The sequence below is a fragment of the Mus caroli genome, unplaced genomic scaffold, assembly GCF_978045245.1.
Source record: "Mus caroli unplaced genomic scaffold, Mus_caroli_1 scaffold_2, whole genome shotgun sequence".
NCBI lineage: Eukaryota > Metazoa > Chordata > Mammalia > Rodentia > Muridae > Mus > Mus caroli.
Genome location: NW_028227257.1, coordinates 142,119,363 through 142,142,160, shown reverse-complemented (window position 1 = coordinate 142,142,160; position 22,798 = coordinate 142,119,363). Strand labels below are relative to the sequence as shown.

The 22,798-nt window shown below is 39.7% G+C and overlaps 1 protein-coding gene and 1 pseudogene across 6 annotated transcripts in view; one reads left to right on the top strand and one right to left on the bottom strand.

Annotated features, from left to right (window-relative positions):
* Nr6a1 (nuclear receptor subfamily 6 group A member 1) overlaps positions 1–22,798 on the bottom strand; it is a 193,429-nt gene that overhangs the window by 39,324 nt on the left and 131,307 nt on the right. The window contains exon 1 of one of the 6 annotated variants that reach the window (XM_029474599.2): positions 21,684–21,981. The exons of the other annotated variants lie outside the window; for them this stretch is intronic. Coding sequence (XP_029330459.1) covers positions 21,684–21,699 — 16 coding nt within the window. The 5' untranslated portion in view covers positions 21,700–21,981. Of the gene's footprint in view, positions 1–21,683; positions 21,982–22,798 lie in introns of those variants that run through there. 6 annotated transcript variants of the gene reach the window in all.
* On the top strand, positions 14,782–15,365 carry LOC110289293 (large ribosomal subunit protein eL15 pseudogene; annotated as a pseudogene).

Here is a 22,798-nt window from a genome sequence, read left to right as displayed (position 1 = left end):
ATGGTAGCTAGCAGTAAGTAAAGGTTACATTACCCCCTGTTATTCACAGCATGCAAGAGTGGGGCAAGACTGCTCAAGGCAAATAGGTGGTAGCCATGTCAAAGAATGGCTGTGAAGCAGTGAAAAGAAAGCTTAGGGATTAAGGTAAATGGGACAAAACCGCAATTTCTTGAAAACATCCTAAATGTGGCCTTTATACATGTAGTCTTTCATATAGTCTTGCAAACCTTAAGAGCAATCTTAAGAACTTTTCTATAGTTAGAAATTACTCTACTATGAAGAACACATACTGTTATGTTGAATGTTGCTTTTTCAAACTCCTACTAAGAGAGTTAAGGCTGGGCATGGTGGCACCTTTAATCCCAGCACTCGGGAGGCAGAGGCAGACAGATTTCTGAGTTCGAGGCCAGCCTGGTCTACAAAGTGAGCTCCAGGACAGCCAGGGCTATACAGAGAAACCCTGTCTTGAAAAATTAGAGAGAGAGAGAGAGAGAGAGAGAGAGAGAGAGAGAGAGAGAGAGAGAGAGAGAGAGAGAGAGTGAGTGAGTTAAGAAAAGATCCAGACCTCCATGGACACATATTAGTACTCAAATGTAGAAATGTCAAAGTGAAAAAAAGAAGAGGAAAAACAAACAAACAAACAAACAAACAACCCAACAACACTGAAAATGCTAGGAGAATGTCCCCCGCCATTGTTTTAGAGCGCCACCATGCTGCATTTGCTTGAAATGTATGTATTCATCTTCACATCATTTAACAGCAACAAAAAAGCAAGTGTGGTCATTAATCTGACTAGAAGGTTACAAATTTTGGCTCTTGTTTCATAAAAGTGATGGGTCCTTTTAGTTACATCACATCTACCAAAGTTACTTTTGCGGGCAAATTTTAATCAAAGAATTAACAGTAACATCTGCTGCCAAGTACATTCTAGAAAAGGTATATTTTGTTTTTAGTTCTGGAATTTGAACCTAGAATCTCCCTTACTTGTTTGTTTGTTTGTTTGTTAAAACAGACAAGTCTCAGATATGTGTATAATTCTCTGCCTCACCCTCCCAAGAAGTTGAGATAATATCCCACACCAGGTCTAGCTTGTACACTTTCAAATAAATGTATAAGTGGGTAAACAGTATGACTTAGTAAAGTGGTTCAAAATTACAAATTATAACACATAGCATTGTGATTTAAAAAAAAATAGAAAATATTGGGTGGAAAATGGTGAAAAAGACACCCAATGTTGACCTCTGGCCTTTACATATACACATGAATATGCACATAAACCACACACACACTCACACACACACACTAAAATGTGTCAAAGGTAGTAAAGATAAAATATTGTCAAATATACTCCAGTTAAAGCAGGCACACATGTTTGTATGCATCCCAATGAGCAAAGTATCAAGCATTGAACAGTTCAAAATATAAATGACCTGATGTTTAAGACTAAAGCTGAGCCGAGCAGTGGTGGCGCACACCTTTAATCCCAGCGCTTGGGAGGCAGAGGCAGGCAGATTTCTAGTTCAAGGCCAGCCTAGACTACAGAGTGAGTTCCAGGACAGCCAGGACTACACAGAGGAACCCTGTCTCGAAAAACCAAAAAAAAAAAAAAAAAAAAAGACTAAAACTGGAGCCACTTTAATCCCAGCATTTGGCAAGTGGAGACAGTGGATTTTTGAGATTTCAAAGCCTGCCTGTTCTATGTAGAGAGTCCCAGGACAGCCAGGATTATGTAGAGAGATTCCTCTTAAAACAAACGAAAATACTGGACCTGGACATAGTGATATATATAAAATCTTAGGATTTGGGGGGGTGGGGGGTGGGAAACAGAAGTGTCTTGAGTATGACATCAGCCTAGACTACCTAGAGAGTATTTATCTCAAAAAACAAGCTTGTTTCAAAAAAAGACACATGTGCACAAACACATCCAACATGTCTCTTCCTAGCTTTGGAACCATGAGTAAGTAACTCACTTCTTGGGGGCTGGGGATATGGCTCAGTGATTAAGAGCATTGACTGCTCTTCCAAAGGTCCTGAGTTCAAATCCCAGCAACCACATGGTGGCTCACAACCATCTGTAATGAGATCTGACACCCTCTTCTGGAGTGCCTGAAGATAACTACAGTGTACTTACATATAATAAATAAATAAATCTTAAAAAAAAACCACTTCTCTGAGTCTCAATCACTATAAATCACTTAATGGAGATATGATTCGGCAGTTAAGAGCATTGTCTGCTCTTCCAAAGGACCCAGGTTCAATTGCCAGCATGAACATAGTGGCTACAAACACCTGTATCTCTAGTTCCAGGGATCCAAGCCCCTTTCTGATGATCTCCTTGGGCTCCAGGCATATTACATACATACATACATACATACATGCTAAACACTCCCTTACACACAAATACACAAATGATGATGGTGGTGGTGGTATTGCTGCTGTTGTTGTTTTCATTTTATTAAGTTAAAAAAAACTGGTAAAATAGAAAGAGTTATATAGTATGGAGAGTAGGGGCTGCTGGAATACCTTTAGATTCTGGAAATGTTCTATTTCTTGACCTGGGTTGCTGCTTGTTTTATACATTGTACACTACACTGCATTTCTCATACTTTTCTCTGAGTGTTCATATTTTACAATAAAAATCAAAGCAAAAAATGAAATACTCCAGGAATGGAAATAAAATCAACAATGGCAAAAGCTGTGAATATTTGATGAAACTGCATCAGATATTAATGCTAAGCACAGAGATCTTCAGGTGATAAGGCTAGAAAACTAGTTTAGAATGAATTGCAATGTACAGTTTCTGCTGAGAGAGCACTACAGGTCAAAGCAGTGTGCTAAGGGTTACTAATCCCACAGCCATGTACAGGATACAAAAGAGGGGGGAAACATGTGTCACAGACGCCCAGATAACAAGATGTTAAAGAATAGCTGAGTGGCAAAGAAAAGAAAGGTAAGAAAGCCAGAAAGTGTTGTCAACTGACTGGACAGCCAAGAATAAAAAAGGGAAAAAGAAGAAGGCAAGAAAATGTCTACTATGAATTCTATACCACGGTTATGAGAAACATGACTTCATTAGCAGCAAAGTAGCACTTAAAACAAAAACTGAGGAGGAGGCACAAGCAAAATGTTTGGTTTAAAAGAGGGTGGCATTTAGGAGATAAAGGCTAGGCCCAAATGAAGGATATGGGAGTAATCCGACATTTAAAGAGCTAAGGCTAGGGTCACAGATCAGAGCCACCATCTGGGCAGAAGGCTGGAGGAGATACAGCAACAGGATATCCAGGAAAAGGTACATAGTGGGGAAGTCAAATGAGACGGCAGTTTCCATAGAAGAAAAGAAAAGACTATACATCCATGATTACTACAAAAGTAGATAAAAGAGGGGCTGGAGAGATGGCTCAAAGGTTAAGAGCACTGTTCTTCCAGAGATCCTAAGTTCAAATCCTAGCAACCACATGGTGGCTCACAACCATTTATACTGGGATCTAATGCTCTCTTCTGGCATGTAGGCATACATGTAGGCAAATACTGTATAATAAATAAATAAATAAATCTTAAAATCCCAACTACTTATAGGTTACAATCCATATAAAGACTGATAGAGTGCTGGGAGATGGCTCAGTCAAAAAAGTGCCTGCCATAGGCACCACACCTTGAATTTAGATCCCTGACTCCAACAGTCTGTGAGCCCCCCACGACTGCACGCAGGAAAGGAAGGCTGGTGGAACTTAGATCACTGGCCAAGCAGTCAGTCAGCCAATCAACAAGCCTTGGTCCCTAGAAGAACAAGGCAGACAGAAATAAACAAAGACTCCAGTGTCAGCCTCCAGCATCCATATGTACCTGCACACACACACACACACACACACACACACACACACACACACACAGAAGTGCACACACATGTACTTGCATACACATGCGCACATGCCCTGGAAAGCATACAGCATGTACACGGATATGTATATAGTATATAAGAGTATCAGATAACAGTTTGTTAGAAGCAGCAATACAGTCAAGCAGATTGCTTTTAATGTATATTTAAATTAGGAAATATTTAAACATTTAAAGAAGACAAACCTAGAAACAAAGGCTTTCAAGAGAATGATCACCTCCACAGTACCAAGTGGGGTATGTGGAATAAAATATAATTCCGGCATATTTAACAAATTCAATTGTGCCTTAAAAGTAAAATCAATTAATTTTAAAAGTGACTCGTGGACTGGAGAGATGGCTCAGTGGATAAGAGTACTGACTGCTCTTCCAGAGGTCCTGAGTTTAATCCCTAGCAACCACATGGTGGCTTACAACCATCTGTAATGGGATCTGACGCCTTCTTCTGGGATGTCTGAAGGCAGCTACAATGTACTCATATACATTAAATAAATAAATAAATCTTTAAAAAACAAAAGTGACTCACACTGATCAGAAAACTAATGTGATTTGCTCAAGGCCATATAGCAAGTCAGTGACATATGTGTGCTTCGATGGCACCACTTTTCTAATGATAGACTTCCTGGGCTGCCAGCTGCCTCTTGTGAGGTAAGGGAAGGAAGGGATTGGGGATGCGACAAGCATGCCAAGACAGCTGCATGTAGCTTATTTATACAAAAATAAACTTCAGGAGTGATTAAAAAAATGTGAAAAAAAGAACTAACTACATAGTGTCCTCCTACCAAGCAATAAACAGGCGTCCACATAAGCAATGCACTCACTATAACTTGGCTAAGGACAGGCTAGAGCCTGTGACAGAAACACTCTGAGTCTCACTCTGTCACTAAGCCGGCTGTTACTACATACCATCCCAAGCCCCAAGGACAATTTACCCAGTTCATAGGCTCCGGTTACACAAATTACAACTTGGAAACTGATTTTTATCAAAACCTGTTATTCAAGCTGTGATGAAGACCAGATTTAGGAAACAGACAGTACAGCTGCTCACTTGACCAAAATTATACTAAGAACCAAAGCAATTTGAACATGCCTCGCTAAAGAGTTGTTAGAGCAAAAGGAATCTGTTTTACCTAAATTACCAGTTCCAACTTCTAGATCTGCTGCACATTTTAAGATCTGAATCCAGTTTCCTGGTTGCCACTGTCTAAAATGAAAGCTTCAAGGTGTATGACAGAATTGAAACTCAAATTCTTCTTTAGAAGTAGGGCTTCACTTTTATTTGCATACCACTCCTTCTCCACTTACTACTGTAAAAATCAATTTCAAGAGGCCATTTACTGAGCTCTTCAGAAGGCCTTTCCAAAAACTCACATCACTTGAGTGAAAACAAGCAAGCACCCCATAAAACTGGTATGAGCTGACAGTAGTTAAGTGCCAGTACTCTGGGGCTCAGCAGCTGATTCAGCTCACAACAGGTTATTCTGTATTCATGGAGTACTAGAGACTGATGGTTGCTAACTAAGGAAATGATACATGTTTAAGGAGATGGAATGCTAATTACCCTAAATCTGATTACTATACATTCTCTACATGTGTGGAATTATCACACTATATCCCATAAAAATGCAAGTTTTTAATTTTTTTTTTTTTTGAGATAGGGTTTTGCTATGTAGCCCAGGCTGGCCCCAAATTTGCTACTTGGGTCACAGGCATGCATCACAATGAACAGCTCAAAAAAATACACGTGGACTGAATGTTTGGGACTTGTTTTAATGCCTGATAAGTAGAAAATGGAGAAAAGGCAAAAGAAAAGCTGACTGATGTTATTAACTGCTTTGACCTAAAAGTAAAGGGGAAATGAGTCACAGATCGTAACTGGCTGAAGCTACAGTGATCCAAACAGAAGGTGATCCATTTACTCAAAATCCCAAATGAAGCCGGGCGTGGTGGCGCACGCCTTTAATCCCAGCACTCGGGAGGCAGAGGCAGGTGCATTTCTGAGTTCGAGGCCAGCCTGGTCTACAGAGTGAGTTCCAGGACAGCCAGGGCTATACAGAGAAACCCTGTCTCGAAACAACAAACAACAAACAAACAAACAAACAAACAAACAAACATCTCAAATGAAAACAGAGGCAAGCAAAATCTAGATTATAGTCACTGCTTCCCTCCTGTGCTCTGAGTGCTAGGGTCTTTGAATCAGGAGTCAGCTGTCTAGGTGTGAAGAAACTGTTTTCACGTTTATCTAAGTTTAGGTTTTCCAGTTGAGAAAAGGCCTTGTAAATCTGCTGTTTGTTCTACTTGGATTTTCATTGAGAACTTTAAGGATTTCTTGTTCATCTATATTATTAAAACATATTGAATCTGATGAAAAATATAAAATTCTCTTTAAAAAAAGACATACTTATATTTCATTAATTTATAGCTTGAGCAGATGCACTGTAACTCTAAACACATATTTTTGAAGTTAGAAATATAAAGGAAACATTGATTCACTACTAAATAATTAGTGTTTCTTGGTTCTAAACACCTTAAATGTAATCACTGAGTCAACACTTGAGTGGGCAGAGAGGAGTGGTAGTGTGAGACGGAAGGAAGAAAGAAATTACCCTGAGTACCACAGGGACAAAGCCTTGGGATACAACTGTGCCATCAGCACAGACCAAAGCTTGCTGGCTATAGTTGTAGTTTAGGAGTTAGCTGTTTGAGGTAGATGAAGATGAGGAGGTAGGCTAAGAATGCTAAACTGTGATTCAAATCAGCATGGCAAGTCCTGTCGGGACACCTGGCATGGTAAGATAGACAGACAGCAGATTCTGTAGCACAGGCCTTCTGAGTGTCTGTTTAGATTACACCATGTTTTCCTTCTTTGAGAACAGTCCATTGCTTCTTTGTAAGACACTTGGTTTACATTGTAGACAAGTGCACAGAGACAGTTATGGTTATGGTTACTGCTGCTTGGACTAAAAAAGGATACTTATCGAAGTTGATCCACTGAAATTCTTTGGCCCTGAGATTTTGAACTATAGACAGAGCTTGCTAGCTTCTTATGAGACTGGGTCTGTTTTAGAAAGCCATGCTTGGCTATGTGGAAGCGATAATGATCACGGACAGGGAATAAAGTAAGGCAGAGGTGCCTACCATATTGCTTCAGAGAGCCTGAAAGTGGTTGCTGTGTTTCCTTATGTCTTGTGCTCTGTTGCAGTTTTCTTCCAGTAACTTTTACTCAGGGCTTGAGTTAGTTAAATTTGATCACAATTTTTCTTACATTCAAAATAAATTCCACTATGACAAACTTTCAAGAAATCCTACCTCTATCTAGAGGTCAAAAAGAATATGGAGAGACAGAGAAATGGGTACTTTATCAGGAAGGGAAAACACAGATAGTACAATATTGGGGGAATCACAGAAAAAAACCAGTTGTACAAAATAAGGGGTAGCACAGAGAAACTAGACAGAACAAGCCAAGGAACAGAGTTAGAAGCAGTGTTAGGTCTGGTGGGTAGAAACTCACGGTGTGATTAAGCTGAGCAGTGGTGGCGCATGCCTTTAATCCCAGAACTTTGAAGGCAGAAGCAGGTGGATCTTTGAGTTCCACGCCAGCCTGGTCTACAGAGTGAGTTCCAGGCCACCCAAGGCTACACAGAGAAACCCTGTCTTGAAAACAAACAAAATGTATAGCATAAGGAAGAGTTCAGTAATGATCAAAGCTGTGCTATAATGTGAAGTATCGATAGTCTCATATACAAAATTATACTAGCATTCACTACTTTCTAAAAGCAAAGTACAAACAAACTGGAGACCTAGGAAATAATAGGAGGAGTACTATGAACATTACATGACTGGTAGTCTGTTCTGGGGACTGAGGTGCTCCCTAAGTCCCAAGCATTAGACAGTATGAAACTCTATAGGTAGTCATTTTCCCAAGGAATGGGCATAAAAGAGCACCAAAGTAAGGTCCAAAGGATACTGATAGTATTGTTCTGGCATGAGAAAGGCCAAATACACGATATAAAATCTAATGGTCTTTGTAATTTACTTGTTTGTTGTTCTGAAATGTTCACAGACACAAATAGTGCAAAACTGTCTGGATTCCCCAGTCACAGGTAATAAATCTGCAAACAATAAAGTGAACAAATAGAAGACCTTGTCCACCTGAAGGGCACCATGGAAGCTGCAATTTCTCTTGAATGGGTAGAATTTCAGCTCTTTGGTGCTTAAAGGGGCACCAGAAGGTCATTTACTCCAATCTAAGTAATATATGTTAGCATACATATCCAAATGAAGTACTATTACTTTGTCATTGTAGCTCTAGCTGAACACAGACATGCATTACTTCTATTCTCATGTTGCTGCCAAGGTCTGACAATCTCAGCTCAATCCCAGGGACCCACATAATGGAAGAAGAGAACCAACTTCCACACTGGTGTCCTCTAACTTATATACCAGTGGCACATGCACATCCACACAAATAAACAAATACGTTAAAAAAGCTTTAAGTGAGAGCTACACATTCAGGGAGTGTTGAAGTGGTGTTGCTAGTTCCACAGTATGGATTCAGGGACTCAAGAAAGAGCCTTTGGTTCTCACAGAGCAGTGAAACCAGAAGAAAAAATGTGTGACAGTGTGCTCATGTTTAAACAGCAGCTTGTGAGCTCAGAGTGATGAATGCAAACAGACTTCAAGATTTATTCTTGTGATATGGAAAAAGTTATAAAAACTCTTTTTTGGTAAATAGGATGAGAATGTTAAAAAAATGTGTGTGGCTACATTCAGGATCTATTATGTCAAATCTGGTCAGGATTCTAGAGAAAGTGACAATGATAGTTAATCTTGAGTGTCAATATGTACAGCAGACCTCTGCATGTGTCTATGACTTTTTTTCCAGAGAAGATTAACCAACAGAACAGCACATCCTAAATATGGGCAACACTATCCTACCAGCTGGGGAATCCAGATGGAATAGAAGGGAAATTGAGAGAGCGCCAGATGGACAGACATCCTCTTTCCTAGATGCCATGTGAACTACTGTGCTCTACCACAGCTTTTCTGGAAGGACGTACTACAGCTGAAACTGTGGACTACAACAAACCCTTCCTCCTTCAAATGTATGTCGTGTACTTGCTCACAGTAACTCCAAAGTTTTAGGACTTCTCTTAGTGAGGTAGTGTGGCAACTATACTCTGCACACTCCTAAAACACGTGGTTTCACTTAAAGCAGACTTCAGAAGGGACCTAAGGAGTTGATTACCAAGCTCTGGGCACATATACAAGGGCTCTGTGCTGGGCCCCTCATTTGCCACCTGGAGTTCTTATAAACTGTGCGCTTTTAAACAAAATTACAGTTCACTTATTTATTTTCTGTATGTTTGTACCTGCTTGTGTGGAGGTTAGAAGATAATCTTTGGGAGTCAGTCATCCTCTCACCATGTGCATCTGGACTCAGGTTATACAGCTTGGCAGCAGCTGCCTTTCCCCACTGAGCTATCTTGCCAAACAGTGTGCTTTCATTTAAAGACAGAAACTACACTATTCATTAATTCAACTGGTATTTTCTGGTGATCACTTTGTGTTTGGTTTGGGGATAAGTATTAGGGGTACAGAAAAAAAAATCCCTCTATGTTCTGTGATGCATTCTAGTAGAAGCAAATAGTTCCAAACATTTAAAAGGTCAGCTAAGTATTAGAAGCATAATGATAGCAACACAACAGGATACAGAAGGTATGCTGGCCTATAAGGACTAAGCCACAGCAGTGTGAAGTAAGTGTTTCCTAGGCTGGTGATGTGGAAAAGTCTCCTAAGCAGGAGAATCATGAGCAAACATGACAACTGTGGTGGTTTGAATAAGAACCTCCCTGTCTTAGTCAGGGTTTCTATTCCTGCACAAACATCATGACCAAGAAGCAAGTTGGGGAGGAAAGGATTTATTCCGCTCACATTTCCACACTGCTGTTCATCACAGAAAGAAGTCAGGACTGGAACTCAAGCAGGTCAAGGAGCAGGAGCTGTTGCAGAGGCCATGGAGGGATGTTCTTTACTGGCTTGCTTCCCCTGGCTTGCTCAGCTTGCTCTCTTATAGAACCCAAGACTACCAGCCCAGAGATGGCACCACCCACAAGGGGCCTTTCCCCCTTGATCACTAATTGAGAAAATGCCTTACAGTTGGATCTCATGGAGGCATTTCCTCAACTGAAGCTCCTTTCTCTGTGATAACTCCAGCTGTGTCAAGTTGACACAAAACTAACCAGTACACTCCCCCTCCTCCCAAGCTCATGTATTTGAATGCTTAGTGACCAGTGAATGGAACTGTTTGAAAAAAAAAAATCACAAGTTATAGAGAAGGTGTGGTCTGGTTAGAGGAAGTGTGTCACTTTGAGGTTTTAAAAACCCATGGCAGGCCCAGTATCTCTCTCTGTCTGTGGACCAGGATTTACCTCTCAGCTACTACTTCAGCATCATACTTCCTGCCATGATGACAAAGGACTATGCCTCTGAAACTGTAAGCAAGACCCCAATCAAATGCTTCTTTTTTTTTTTTTTTTTTTTTTTAATGAGTTGTCTTGGACTAGAACAGTGACTAAGACAACAATATAAAGATACTTGGTAGTGTTTGGAGCATAAATTAGTTTGTGACAGGACCTCATATCCCAAGCTGATCTCAAACTCCCAAATATTGTTAAGGATGACTTGAAAGGGGTTCTCCTGCCTTTATAGCACTAAGGTCATAGGTTATCACATCCAGTTAACCTTGTGCTAGAGATTAAACTCGGGCTTCCAACATGCTAGGTGAGCAATCTACCAACAGAGTTACATCTCCAGCTCCCCTCAAAGGCTCGTCACTTCAAGAGATTCTACTGGGATCTAGAAACAGTGTATGATACCCTCAGTTACCACTGTGATAAACTGCTGCCAGGAGAAGTCCATGTTAAGAGGCTCTAACGAGTTATATTCTCTGCACAGAGGCCATCTGTCCTGGGAGAATGTTCTACACAGAAATGAGGTAGTTCTATTGTGCCCAGCTACAACTCCAAATGTGAAAGAGAAAATGCAGTCTTTATAATTATCTATTTTTTTTCACTAGTTAAAAGTTTCTATTCTTTTTTGGGATGGGGGAGCAATGCTTGCTTTACTGAAATCATTGTATTCTTATTTGTATCTATAGTGTGAGAGTTGATCTAGCAACTAAAGTATCCCAGTTCTTTTGGATAGAGACTTTAAGGTTCTTTTGGTTTAAGTTTCATTTTATGGTCAATACTCAGTAAAAAACTGAGTTTTGCAGAGACAGAGAAGGAGAAGGGCTTACTGATCTAAGAACACGGATTTGTGTACCACTGTCACTACTACAGTCAAAATACAGGATAGTTTCCTTAGCCCCTCCTTCATTGTCTTCCTTCACATTGACACAGCCACTTTGCTCTCAGTCTCTACCATCTCCTGATCTATTCTGCTATTCTGGTATTACAGAGAAAGTCATACAGATGTAAAAAAAAATTTTTTTTAAATATATGAGTCATCAGTTTGTCTTTTTTTATTTTAATTTTGCAATGAGCTGTATCAAATCTAGGGACTAGTGCATATTCCTAAAACCAAGGTTGGCTTGTTTGTTTTTCATAGCTGAGCAATATTTCATCACGTTTGTTGAGGTATTTTTTTTAAAGATTTATTTATTTATTATATGTAAGTACACTGTAGCTGTCTCAGACACACCAGAAGAGGGAGTCAGATCTCGTTACAGATGGTTGTAAGCCACCATGTGGTTGCTGGGATTTGAACTCAGGACCTTCGGAAGAGCAGTAGGGTGCTCTTACCTGCTGAGCCATCTCACCAGCCCTGAGGTATTTTTTTTTAAAGACCTATTTATGTATGTGAGTACACTGTCTAGCTAGCTCTTCAGACATATCAGAAGAGGGCATTGGATTCCATTAAAGATGGTTGTAAGCTACTATGTGGTTGCTGGAAATTGAACTCAGGACCTCTAGAAGAGCAGTCAGTGCTCTTAAATGCTGAGCCATCTCTCCGACCCACAAACAATGTTTTTTTAAAAAACATTTTTAAAAGATTTATTTTTTATCTTATGTATGTAAGGGTTTGCCTCAATACAGGTAAATGAACCATATGCATGCCTGGTGCCCTTGGAATTCAGAAGAGAGCATCAGATTTCCCTGGAGTTAGGGATATGGTGTCATGTGAGTGGATGATTGTGGTGTCATATGGGTGCTGGGAACCAACTGCTGTTCCTCTACGGGAGCAGCTAGTACTCTCAATCATTGGGCCATCTCTCTTGTCCCTGAACAAGATGTCTTAATTAAAAGTTAAATGACAGATGGAAAGGGGATACAACTTCTAGTTATTGAAGTGAAGTGACCTGTTCATACCTCACATCCTGTTGCTCAGCCCTCTTCTTAATAGTCAGGAGAATCTCTATGAGACCTATTGGAAGTCTATAGTCCTTTGTGAGATTTTAAAATGTTAAGCAACTGAATTGATGTATTGTGATAGTCTTCCATAATCCTGTCACAGAGTAACCTGCTTTGGAATGTGGGTGAAGAGAAAGGATTATTTCTAGTGAGTCACAGTGAGTGGGAGAAGTGTAGAATTAAGTGAGGCCAGATAATTAGGCTGCATCCTAATCACAGCTTTCATTTTATGTTCTAGAAGTAGTAATTAGGATGGAGAATAAACTACAGGGAATCTATGAGGAGGCACACAGTAGGTGAAAGGTGGTCATCTAAGAGACAATGCTAGCTCAAGCTGGATGGTTAGAGGATGCCGTGTGCAAACTTTGCATCTATTGTGGTGGGAGAATTGACAAAGCTAGATGATGGAATATAAAAGAACATAAAGGAATTAAGGCGAGCTGGGCGTGGTGGTGCACGCCTTTAATCCCAGCACTCTGGAGGCAGAGGCAGGTGGATTTCTGAGTTCGAGGCCAGCTTGGTCTACTAAGTGAGTTCCAGGACAGTCAGGGCTATACAGAGAAACCCTGTCTTGAAAAACCAAAAAAAAAAAAAAAAAAAAAAAAAAAAGAATTAAGGAATTAAGGCATGACTCCTAGATTTCAGTTTTAAACAATTAAAGGATTTTCAGTGTTTACCAAGATGAGGGGAGATCACTCAGGAAACAGGCTGACATGAAGTAGTCTAGCATTCTGTTTGATACTGATAAGCTTTTGGTGCCCATCAGAAAGCTAAAAATTAAGACAGTTTAAACACAAAAGTCTGAAGTTCAAGGAAGGTTTCTGCTTAAAGATACACTTTGTGTAGCAGTTCCAATACAGACAGACAACCAAAGTCAACAAAAGAGAAAACACTAGCTGAAAAGAGGTTAAAGGACTAACTCCTGGAAATATACCAACATTTATAAGTCTTAAAGAATCTCATGATGTAGCCCTGACTGGCCTGGAACAACATACCACATAGACCAGGGCTGGCTTGGAATTCACTGAAATCCGCCTGCCTCTGCCTCCCAAGTGCTGGAATTAAAAACATAAACCACCATTGTAGGCAGAAGTACTCTTTCTTTTTTCTTTTTTGGTTTTCCAAGAGAGGGTTTCTCTGTGTAGCTCCAGCTATTCTGGGGCTTGCTTTATAGACCAGGCTGTCCTGTAAGTCTCAGAGATCCACCTGCCTCTGCCTCTCACAGCTAGGAATAAAGTTATGTGCCACTACTGTCCAGTTATCTGTGTGTGTGTTTTCTTTTCTTTTTATAAAACATTTATTTATTACTATATGTAAGTATACTGTAGCTGTCTTCAGTCGCACCAGAAGAGCATCAGATCTCATTACAGATGGTTGTGAGCCACCATGTGGATGCTGGGATTTGAACTCAGGACCTCTGGAAGAGCAGTCGGTGCTCTTAACCGCTGAGCCATCTCTCCAGCCCGTGTGTGTGTTTTCTTAATTAAAACAAACAAACAAACAAACAAACAAACAACCCACCCCTCAGTAGCCAAATGAACCCATTGTCTGATGATGGGAGCACCAGATCTTAATCATCATAAATTGTTTTGACGAATATTCCTGAGACCCTCTTTGGGATAAACCCAAAGACAATTTTCTTTGGTAATTGATTTTTGATATATTTTTGATATGCCCGTGTCTTTTAACCTCATTAGTAGATGGCTGTAAATTAAACTCATATTTAATTGGGATGCCTCTAAGAAGAATTATAGTCCCTGGTTGAGAAATAATAACCATAACCGGACAAAGTACAACCAGATTTATTGATTCACATCTTTACTAGGATACTACAAGTTTTTGGTTTTGTTTTGTTTTACCAACAATCTCTTGTTTTCACATCAACCCAAGTTAAGTACAGTTTAATCTTTCTTACTGGGTGTGTGTGTGTGTGTAGTATTTAAGAGTCTCAGTATAAGTCTAAGTTGGATGGTAGTGGTGGTGGCAGCTCACACCTTTAATACCAGCACTCAGCAGAGGCTGGCGGATCTCCGAGTTCCAGACGAGACTGGCTGGTCTACACAGCCAGATCCAGGATAGCCAGGGCCATACAGAGAAACTACGTCTCAATAAAACAAAACAAAGCTAAACAAACAACAATAACAACAAAAAGGTCAAACTTGTTGCATGGGTAATACTGTCGTTCCTTTTTTTACAGATGAAGGAAAGATGACACAGACAAATGAGGAACTAGGGCTTTGCCACAGAGCATAAGCAATGAAACCGCTAGTAAATGTCAAAACTAAGTTTTTAATCTAGATATTTTTGACTTGGAAGCTTATGCTATTAATCACCATTCTATACTTCTTTACAATGTAGGAGTAGTCTGAGATCATAGGCCTACCTTACTCCTTACTAACTTTTCACTACAGAAGGGCTAGAAGTATGTTATATAATCTGTGAACTTCTATTAATGCCCCAAAACTAGTGAGCTATGGAGGAGCTATGGGGGAAGAAGCAGTCTGAGGTGATGTGCTTTCTTCTGAGGTTCTTTGCTGGCAACATCACCAGCTCTCTGTGCTGCACAGGACTCCCCACCCCACCCAGTCTGATAAAGCATAAAGACTGGGATACAAGGCTAAGCAAGTTTATGTCATTTATAGGATTCATGTTAGCCATGATAGTTGCAAACGCCCAGTTCCTAGGGGTACGACTTAAGGCAAGCCACCACGTGGCTTAACGGTTAACCACGGTGTTAACCAGCTGAAATCTGCCCAAAGCCTTCAGTCTGTTGCTGAGGAGAGAGCTGGGTGCCATTGTGGGGCTTTGAGCACCCTAAATTCCTACGAGGTTGGTGAAGATTCCACATATAAATTTTTTGGGGTTATCTTCATTGATCCATTCCATAAAGCTATCAGAAGAAATCTTGACACCCAGTGAATCACTAAACCAGTCTACAAGCACAGAGAGATATGTGGGCTAACATCTGTTGGCCACAAATTCCACCACACTATTGGTGGCTCTATCTGTGCAGCCTGGAGAAGGCGCAATACACTCCAGCTCCACCATTACCTCTAATACACATGGTATCTGTAAAATATATATCCAATAAACAATTTAGGACAGTAAAAAAAAAAGTGTTAAACACTTGAAAAGTAGCTTTATACTCTAGAGTCAATGTCATAATTTATAGTTATGACAGATATCTATGTGCTATTCAACCACTCATATGATCACCACATTCAACAGCTTTTTCACAGAGTCATTCATGTGTATGAATGGGTGTTTTCCCTGTATGATATCAGTGTACCATTCAGTACCCATGGAGGTCAGAAAAGAGTGTCTGACCTCATAAACTAGAGGTACGGGTTGCTAAGGGATGCCTTGTGGGTGCTGAGAACCAAACCTGGGTCTTCTACAAGAAGAACCACTGAGCCATTTTCTCTAGCCTTACAGTATTTAAAACCACTGTGCTTGTGAATTTTATATTCCTGGTATAAGGAAGGGTTAATATTTGCTTTTATCACTTATCAAAGAAATAATAAGAATTAAAATGTTGCTGGAAGATTGTAGCACACACCTTTCCTTTAGTCCCAGCACTCGGGAGGCAGAGGCAGGCAAATCTCTGTGAGTTTGGGAACAGCCTGTCTGCATAGTGAGTTCCAGGACAGGCGGGACCAAAAAAACCAAAAAAAACAAAAAAAAACCCCAAAAGACAAAAACCATTCTCAAAAAACAGACAAGCGAGCAAACAAATGTCTTCTTGACTATCTTCTGTACTCTTCACACACTCAATGCATTGTTTAGTGAGTGTGTTATTAAACTTTCATCCACAGAAGTAACTAAACATCATATATATATATATAGGTACATGTATTATAGATTTTTAAAAGCTTTTTCTTTTTAAATGTTTAATTATGTGACTACTGTGTGAGTGCAGGAGCCCGTGAAGGATAGAAGTATCAAATCTCCTGCAGTTGGAATTACAGGAAGCTGTGGGCCCCTATATGGTGATGGGAACCAAATCTGAATCCTCTGCAAAAGTAGCTAGCACTCTTAACTTTTGGGCCATCTCTGTAGCACAATATATGTTATAAAAATGAAAAACCAGAAAGAGGATCACATCATTCTATACTTTGTCCCCACTTTCCTTTGGCTATCTTCCTGATGATACAGTTAAGTGACTCCCTATTATTCACTGTCTACCTGTGATAGTTTACATACGAATGTGTATATAAATCTATTCACAACTTTTCACTATTCATAAAATGTTTACTATCCTCTATTCTAGATTATGATTTGATCTTTCCACTGTCTTAAGGTTAACTCCAAAATTTTCTTTCTCCTCTAATCAACACAAAAGGTTCTAGCAAAGAAAAAGCTCAAGGAATTTGCAGGTATCCACTCAAATTTTCACTAGCATAGTACTTGCTCTAGAGAGTTCTCTGCAGCCTGTCTCACTGGTCCTACACCACTTCAAGGCTGCATTTCTAAAGCACTGATTATTGCCTTCTGAACTGAAGCAGTCGCTGGAGACTTTTCCCTTGAGGTATAAACAGCATGAGCCACAGGCTTACCTAAGAACTCTCTTTCCTAATCTTCCTAAATTTGCTACTCTCTGAAAATCATGCCCATTTCAAGCTATATTAAACATGTCACAGGCACTATCACAGATGCTCTCTATTTAGTGTCCCTAGCAGTTTGCCTAGGATAGGTGTTACTGTTCCCTATTGTATATAAATGAAACTGTGGCCCATATACTCAAATGATTTGGCCAAGTAACAGAATCAGGCTGATGAAATTCACTCCCCAATACCAAAGAAAGCCAGAAGCAAGGCAGTAGATGTAGTCAAGTATGAGTCATTGAGCCAGCAGGGGCTAGCCTTTACCACAGAAACCAAGGGGTCCACGAAGAGGTAACAAATAGCAGCAGTTTGGGGTTTGTTTTGATGGCTTAAAATCCTATGGGAATTATGACTACCCCTCCTGAAAAGTCTTAGAGAGCCATCAGCCTGGTAACTCCAGACCCCTCCCTGTTTCTCACCCTAATGAATGAAAGGTCCTTGGATCACAATGTGAACATCAAGACCCTGTTAGAGTAAGCGATTACCTTCATTTTTCAGGATTTTCAAAATATGTATAACAGCTGGGCATTGGAAATATCCTCCAACTCTCAACCCTGACATATAGATAGGTACCTTTTTTTCTTCCATAAATATGGTATTCTTATCCAAGGTTTAGAAAAATAATTTTTGTTCTACTAAAAAATATTTAAGATGTGAATGTTGGCCGGGCGTTGGTGGCGCACGCCTTTAATCCCAGCACTCGGGAGGCAGAGGCAGGCGGATTTCTGAGTTCCAGGCCAGCCTGGTCTACAAAGTGAGTTCCAGGACAGCCAGGGCTACACAGAGAAACCCTGTCTCAAAAAAACCAAAAAAAAAAAAAAAAAAAAAGATGTGAATGTTTTTCTTTCTTTCTTCCCTCCTTCTCTTCTCTTCTCTCCCCTCCCCTTTCCTCCCCTCCCCCCTCTCTCTCTTTTAGGTTTTTCGAGACAGGGCTTCTCTGTATAGCCCTGGCTGTCCTGGAACTCACTCTGTAGACCAGGCTGTCCTGGAACTCAGAAATCCACCTGCCTCTGCCTCTGCCGGGATTAAAGGCGTGCGTCACCATGCCCGGCCGTGAATGTTTTTCAATTGCTTCAACAAACTACTGAGGCATGTAGAAAGAAGAATCTTGAAAAAAAAAAAAATTAATTCCTTGGATTAAAAAGAAATCTCAGTAGCAAGGTGACACAAGAATGTCCTTTAAAAAATTGGTGGTAGAGGGATTGTTTGATTTTCATACTAGTCCCTCTAATATTCTTTTTTTAATCCTACCTCTAAATCAAACACGATCACAGCGATGTCTGTGTGTAAAAGTGACAAAAGCAATGAGCCCAAATCCCAACCTCATCTTGAGCCCTGAAGACTTTAATGGCTTTTCCCTTCACTAGACTCTCCCCTAATACTATTAAAGACCACATTGTTCAAAGAGATTTCATATCTCATTTTAATACAATGTATATGGTAACTAAAGTTCTGAGTTTGTTAAATAATGTCTTTCATTTAAGCTTGAGTGCAGAGTTACAATATATCTGAGATAGAGGAAAAAATGCTACCAGGCAGGCTCTAGTTGCAGTAATTAAATCAGAGTTTCTTTTCATTCATTTTTCAAAGGGATATGGACGAAAAGGGTGTTAAATATATATATCCAAAAGATCCATGAAATGTCTAAGTATTTGCCCCAATTGTCCAAAATAAGTCAGATCTTATTTCAAGCCTAAATAAATTGAACTTGCTGTTAATTTCAAATGCACGTTTCCTCCTCCCCCACTTATTCCATTTGTATGTCTGCAAGTCACATTATGGACCCCTAGCTGTTTTATTCATGTATTCCATAAGATTTCAAGGGAGGAGAATTGGAGGCTATTTTTAATTCCATTTTTTTTTTCAGTTCTTACCACTAATTGTCACCTATACTTTGACAGGTTAGTGGTAAAGAGACCGCAACCAGTCTTTCAGCATTACTCAACTGCCAAAAACAGTTTGCATAATAAAATAGCCACTGATGTCCTCTGGAGAAAGATGCAACAAAATAGGGACCTTACAGATGGACTTGGGAAGAGAAGCTTGGGGGATGAAAATCTTCACTGGAGCAAAGGGAGACAACCCTTTAAATCTTTAAAACTATAATTTAGTTGGCAGAACTGCTCACTTTCCCCAACTTGGACATTTCTGTCTAATGTTTGTATAATACACCAAAATATAACATGATTTTATAACACCAGTGTGTTTTAAGATAATCCTAGGATCTTTGCACAAACCTGGGTCTAAATAATCTCCAAATTACGTACTAAGAGCATCTGTGTAGTTCAATTCAAGTTTCAAGAGCCAATACCAGCTGTTGGGGGAGGGATTTCACACGTGTTACACAAATCCCAACCAAATCTTGTTGTCATCCTCTCTCCACCCCATTTTCTCATTGATGGAAAACCAGTAAGTAAAGCAAATGCTCAAAGAAAAAATGGGCGAAAAGGAAGACAAAATCCTTAGTGTTTAGACACACACAACCTCCTCCAAAATGCTCATCCTTTCCAGTCCCAGGCAGTGTCAGCATGAGGACAAAAGGCATTTAAAACTCAATCTGGAGTGATTTCTAACAGGAATTCCCTAGCTCTACAAGTTGGAGAATGGGAACATTCCCAAATGTTGAAAGGCACTTATTTTTCCTCTTTTAAGGAGCAATCCAGTTTTCACAGGAAATTCATTTTGTAGCATTGTTTTGGTTTTAGGTGGCTGTCCTGTAAGCCAGGCTGTTCACAAGAGCTGCATCTATCTTGAAGTGTGCACAATAGCCTCTCTTGCGGCTCTCTCTTCCTCTGTTATTGATCCTTACAGATGCTCCAAGACCCTTCCCCCACCTTTCTCCAAATCCCAACCCCCCATTCTGAAAGATAGCTTAAGAAATAAGACTTCCTGCCTAGCGACTGGCAGGGCTGAAAGACCAGATTGTATGACTCCACAGATCAGGCCGGCCACAGAGAAGCCTTGAATAGAGTTAACCCTCTGTGAACTAAAACAAAACATTTGCATGCCCAGCTGTGACAAAGGTTAATTTAAATGGACAAGGGCCCAATATCTAAAACCAGGGCACACTTTTTTTTTTTTTTTTACAGTAGCATTTTCACTGACTTTTGTAAGCAGTCAATTTTGCCTCTTAAGCTTCCAAAGACCTCATTCAGCTGTGATAATTAATTTTGCTTTCTGGCAGTTGGCATAAAGATTAGAGTGAAACAGATTAGAGTGAAACAATACACTTTCTTGTTTTGTACGTGCCCTTTTTTTTACTGCCCTAAGTTATATTCTGACACTAAATGGCTAAGAAAAATTGAAGTTTTAGAACTTAATAAAATATACACTTTGAGAGAATTATCCAGGCATCAGGAATTAGTAGATAAAGATCTCTATGAGATTCAAATTGGCTAGGGGAAAAAAAAATCTCCCAAGCCCTAAATTTTTCACAACTGCCCCTTCCAAATTCATGTACCCACTGCTGTCCTGAACTCAAATTCACATAACCACCTCTGCCTATCTCTAACCTATTCAATGAATCCCAAGAAAATCTTAGTTCTTAAACTATTCCTTTCTATAAATATGTTTAACAATTTCAAGAGCAATTAATAAAGAATTACTGTGCATGTTAAGGGGAAAAGGAAGCTATTTATGATAAAACTACAGATCTTACACATAATTGATAATTTCTGCACTCCTTTGTTTCTACTAATTTACAAAACCCAGTAATGCAGTAATGCTGGCATGTAATGTATATAAGGAAGGAGAGTAACAATATTATAAAGAACGCTACCGTGAGTGGAAGGCTCACTTCCCTGGTTCATGCATCCCCCAGAGTGATCACAAACCTGCAAAGCTGCCTATGACAGATGTTAGCCATGCTGAAAGGGGCTGGGGAAGCTATCCTCAGACAATTTCATGGGGGCACTGCCGTTACTAGAAATTTATCAATTGCTTCAAAGACTTAAGAGCTCTTTTCGCTTGATAATGTCTTTCAATAAGGAATCAAACTATTAGATTCTACATTATCAGCATAGCATCATTAATGCTAAAACTCACTTCTACACTGTTTGATAGCTGTATTTTTCTTTCCAGGCCAAATAATAATGTGGAATTCTGGAGTTTCTCACATAAGCAGGAGTTTATTCCATATAAAGTTATAACAATATCTAATCAGTGTTATTTACAATCACACGGAAAAAAAAAACACCTCAAAAATAAAACCAAATCTACTCACTTAGAAACACTTAAAAAGAAATTAGTATGGACTTAGTCTTATACCCCAAACCATAAAGCTTTAAGTCCCCTAAGAGGATGAGGCTACCTTATCAATGGCCTCACGACCCCAATCCTATCTATAATTAACAGTACTAAATAAGGTTTAGGCAGATTGTAAACTGGATTAAAGAATTTAAAATATAAACAAATTCTGTCAAGAGGTAAAACACACAATGTTTAAAGATAAAATTTACCGTGTACTGAAATATGAAGCTTAAGATTTTTTCAAATCAATATTAAACTCAAATCTATCACCTCTCCCTTTCCTGCTCTTTCTACAATCAATTAATCCACCAGTTTCCCATAGCTTCTTTTCTGTATCTCACAACATTTGCAGGCAGTTCCTATAATAAAACTTGACTGAATTCTGCCAAGCTACAACAAGAAAATCAATGAAACAAACAAACAAAAAACAAAACAAAACTCAGTTGTCTGTGAATCATGTCTAAACCTTCCAGGAATGTTTCTAAGCTTTCTGGTCCCAGAGTTAAGCAATCAATTCCTTTACCTTCCCATGTCTCCATTTCATGCTTCTCCAAGTCTGCTGAGAAGTTCTGCCGAAGCCATGAAGAAACCGAGATTACAGGGTAAACTCCGCTTGATGACTACCCTTCCCACACTTGCTCAGTTTCTTTCTCTAAGCCGAACTACGACCGGACCGACCGTCATCCTCACAGGTCAGTTTACAAGCCGGTCATGTGATTACAAAGTTCAGGCTCTAAGGTCACAGTGTGCTTGGAGTTCGTTTATTACCAAAGGTTATCTGAGTGGAACTGATAGACTTATTTTCCTCAGTTAACAATACTGTCGCACACACTTTCCTGAGAACTGATACAGGAACATTTAAAGTGAAATGCTCCTCTAGTTTAAAGCAGATCCTAATAACGACACAACACAAAACACAACAAAAACCAAAGACATTTTTGAAGAACTAAATTTAAAAGGGTTCTACTATGTAGGGTTTTTCTTTTTCTTCTTTACCCTAAGTCCTATGCTACACTATGTTTCTAAACTCTGGATTAAAACATTTAGTGCTAACTAAAAGCTTTGACAATTCAGGCAAGACAATTCAGGGCAAGCAAAAGGGGTTTGCTAATTTTTTTTAGGAGTTGGAGTTCTCTGTTTTTTGTCGTAATAATAAATAAGGACAGGCAAACTCTTTTTGCTAAGCGCTCTGGGCAGGGTCCCCTTACCTTTCTTCAGCCTCTGGACCAGTGGATACAAGATGATACATACTTGAAAGAATGTGGGAAAAGGACACTAGGACTTCACAATCCTTTTGAAAACCCAAAGGTTAGAATTCCTGCCCCTAGCCGAAGGAAGGTTACATCTTTTAAAGTAGGATTCTTGCTTCATTCCCCAAGTGCCAAAGATCTTAAGTAAGCACCTTGCCTCAGCCTTCCTGATTCCTGAACACTGAGTAAGAAAGGGTTTGCAGAAGCAGGAAATCTGGGTCACATGCAAATGACACCTGGTCAAACACTCAGCTGTCCATTGCTGTATCAGCAGACAAGCATCAGAAGGGAACGCTCCTATATGAAAGGCCTTGACTTTGATCCCCAGCACCACACAAAGGGTGAGGGTGGGGTAGGGTAAGCATGTTCCACTGAGAAGGTAGAATAG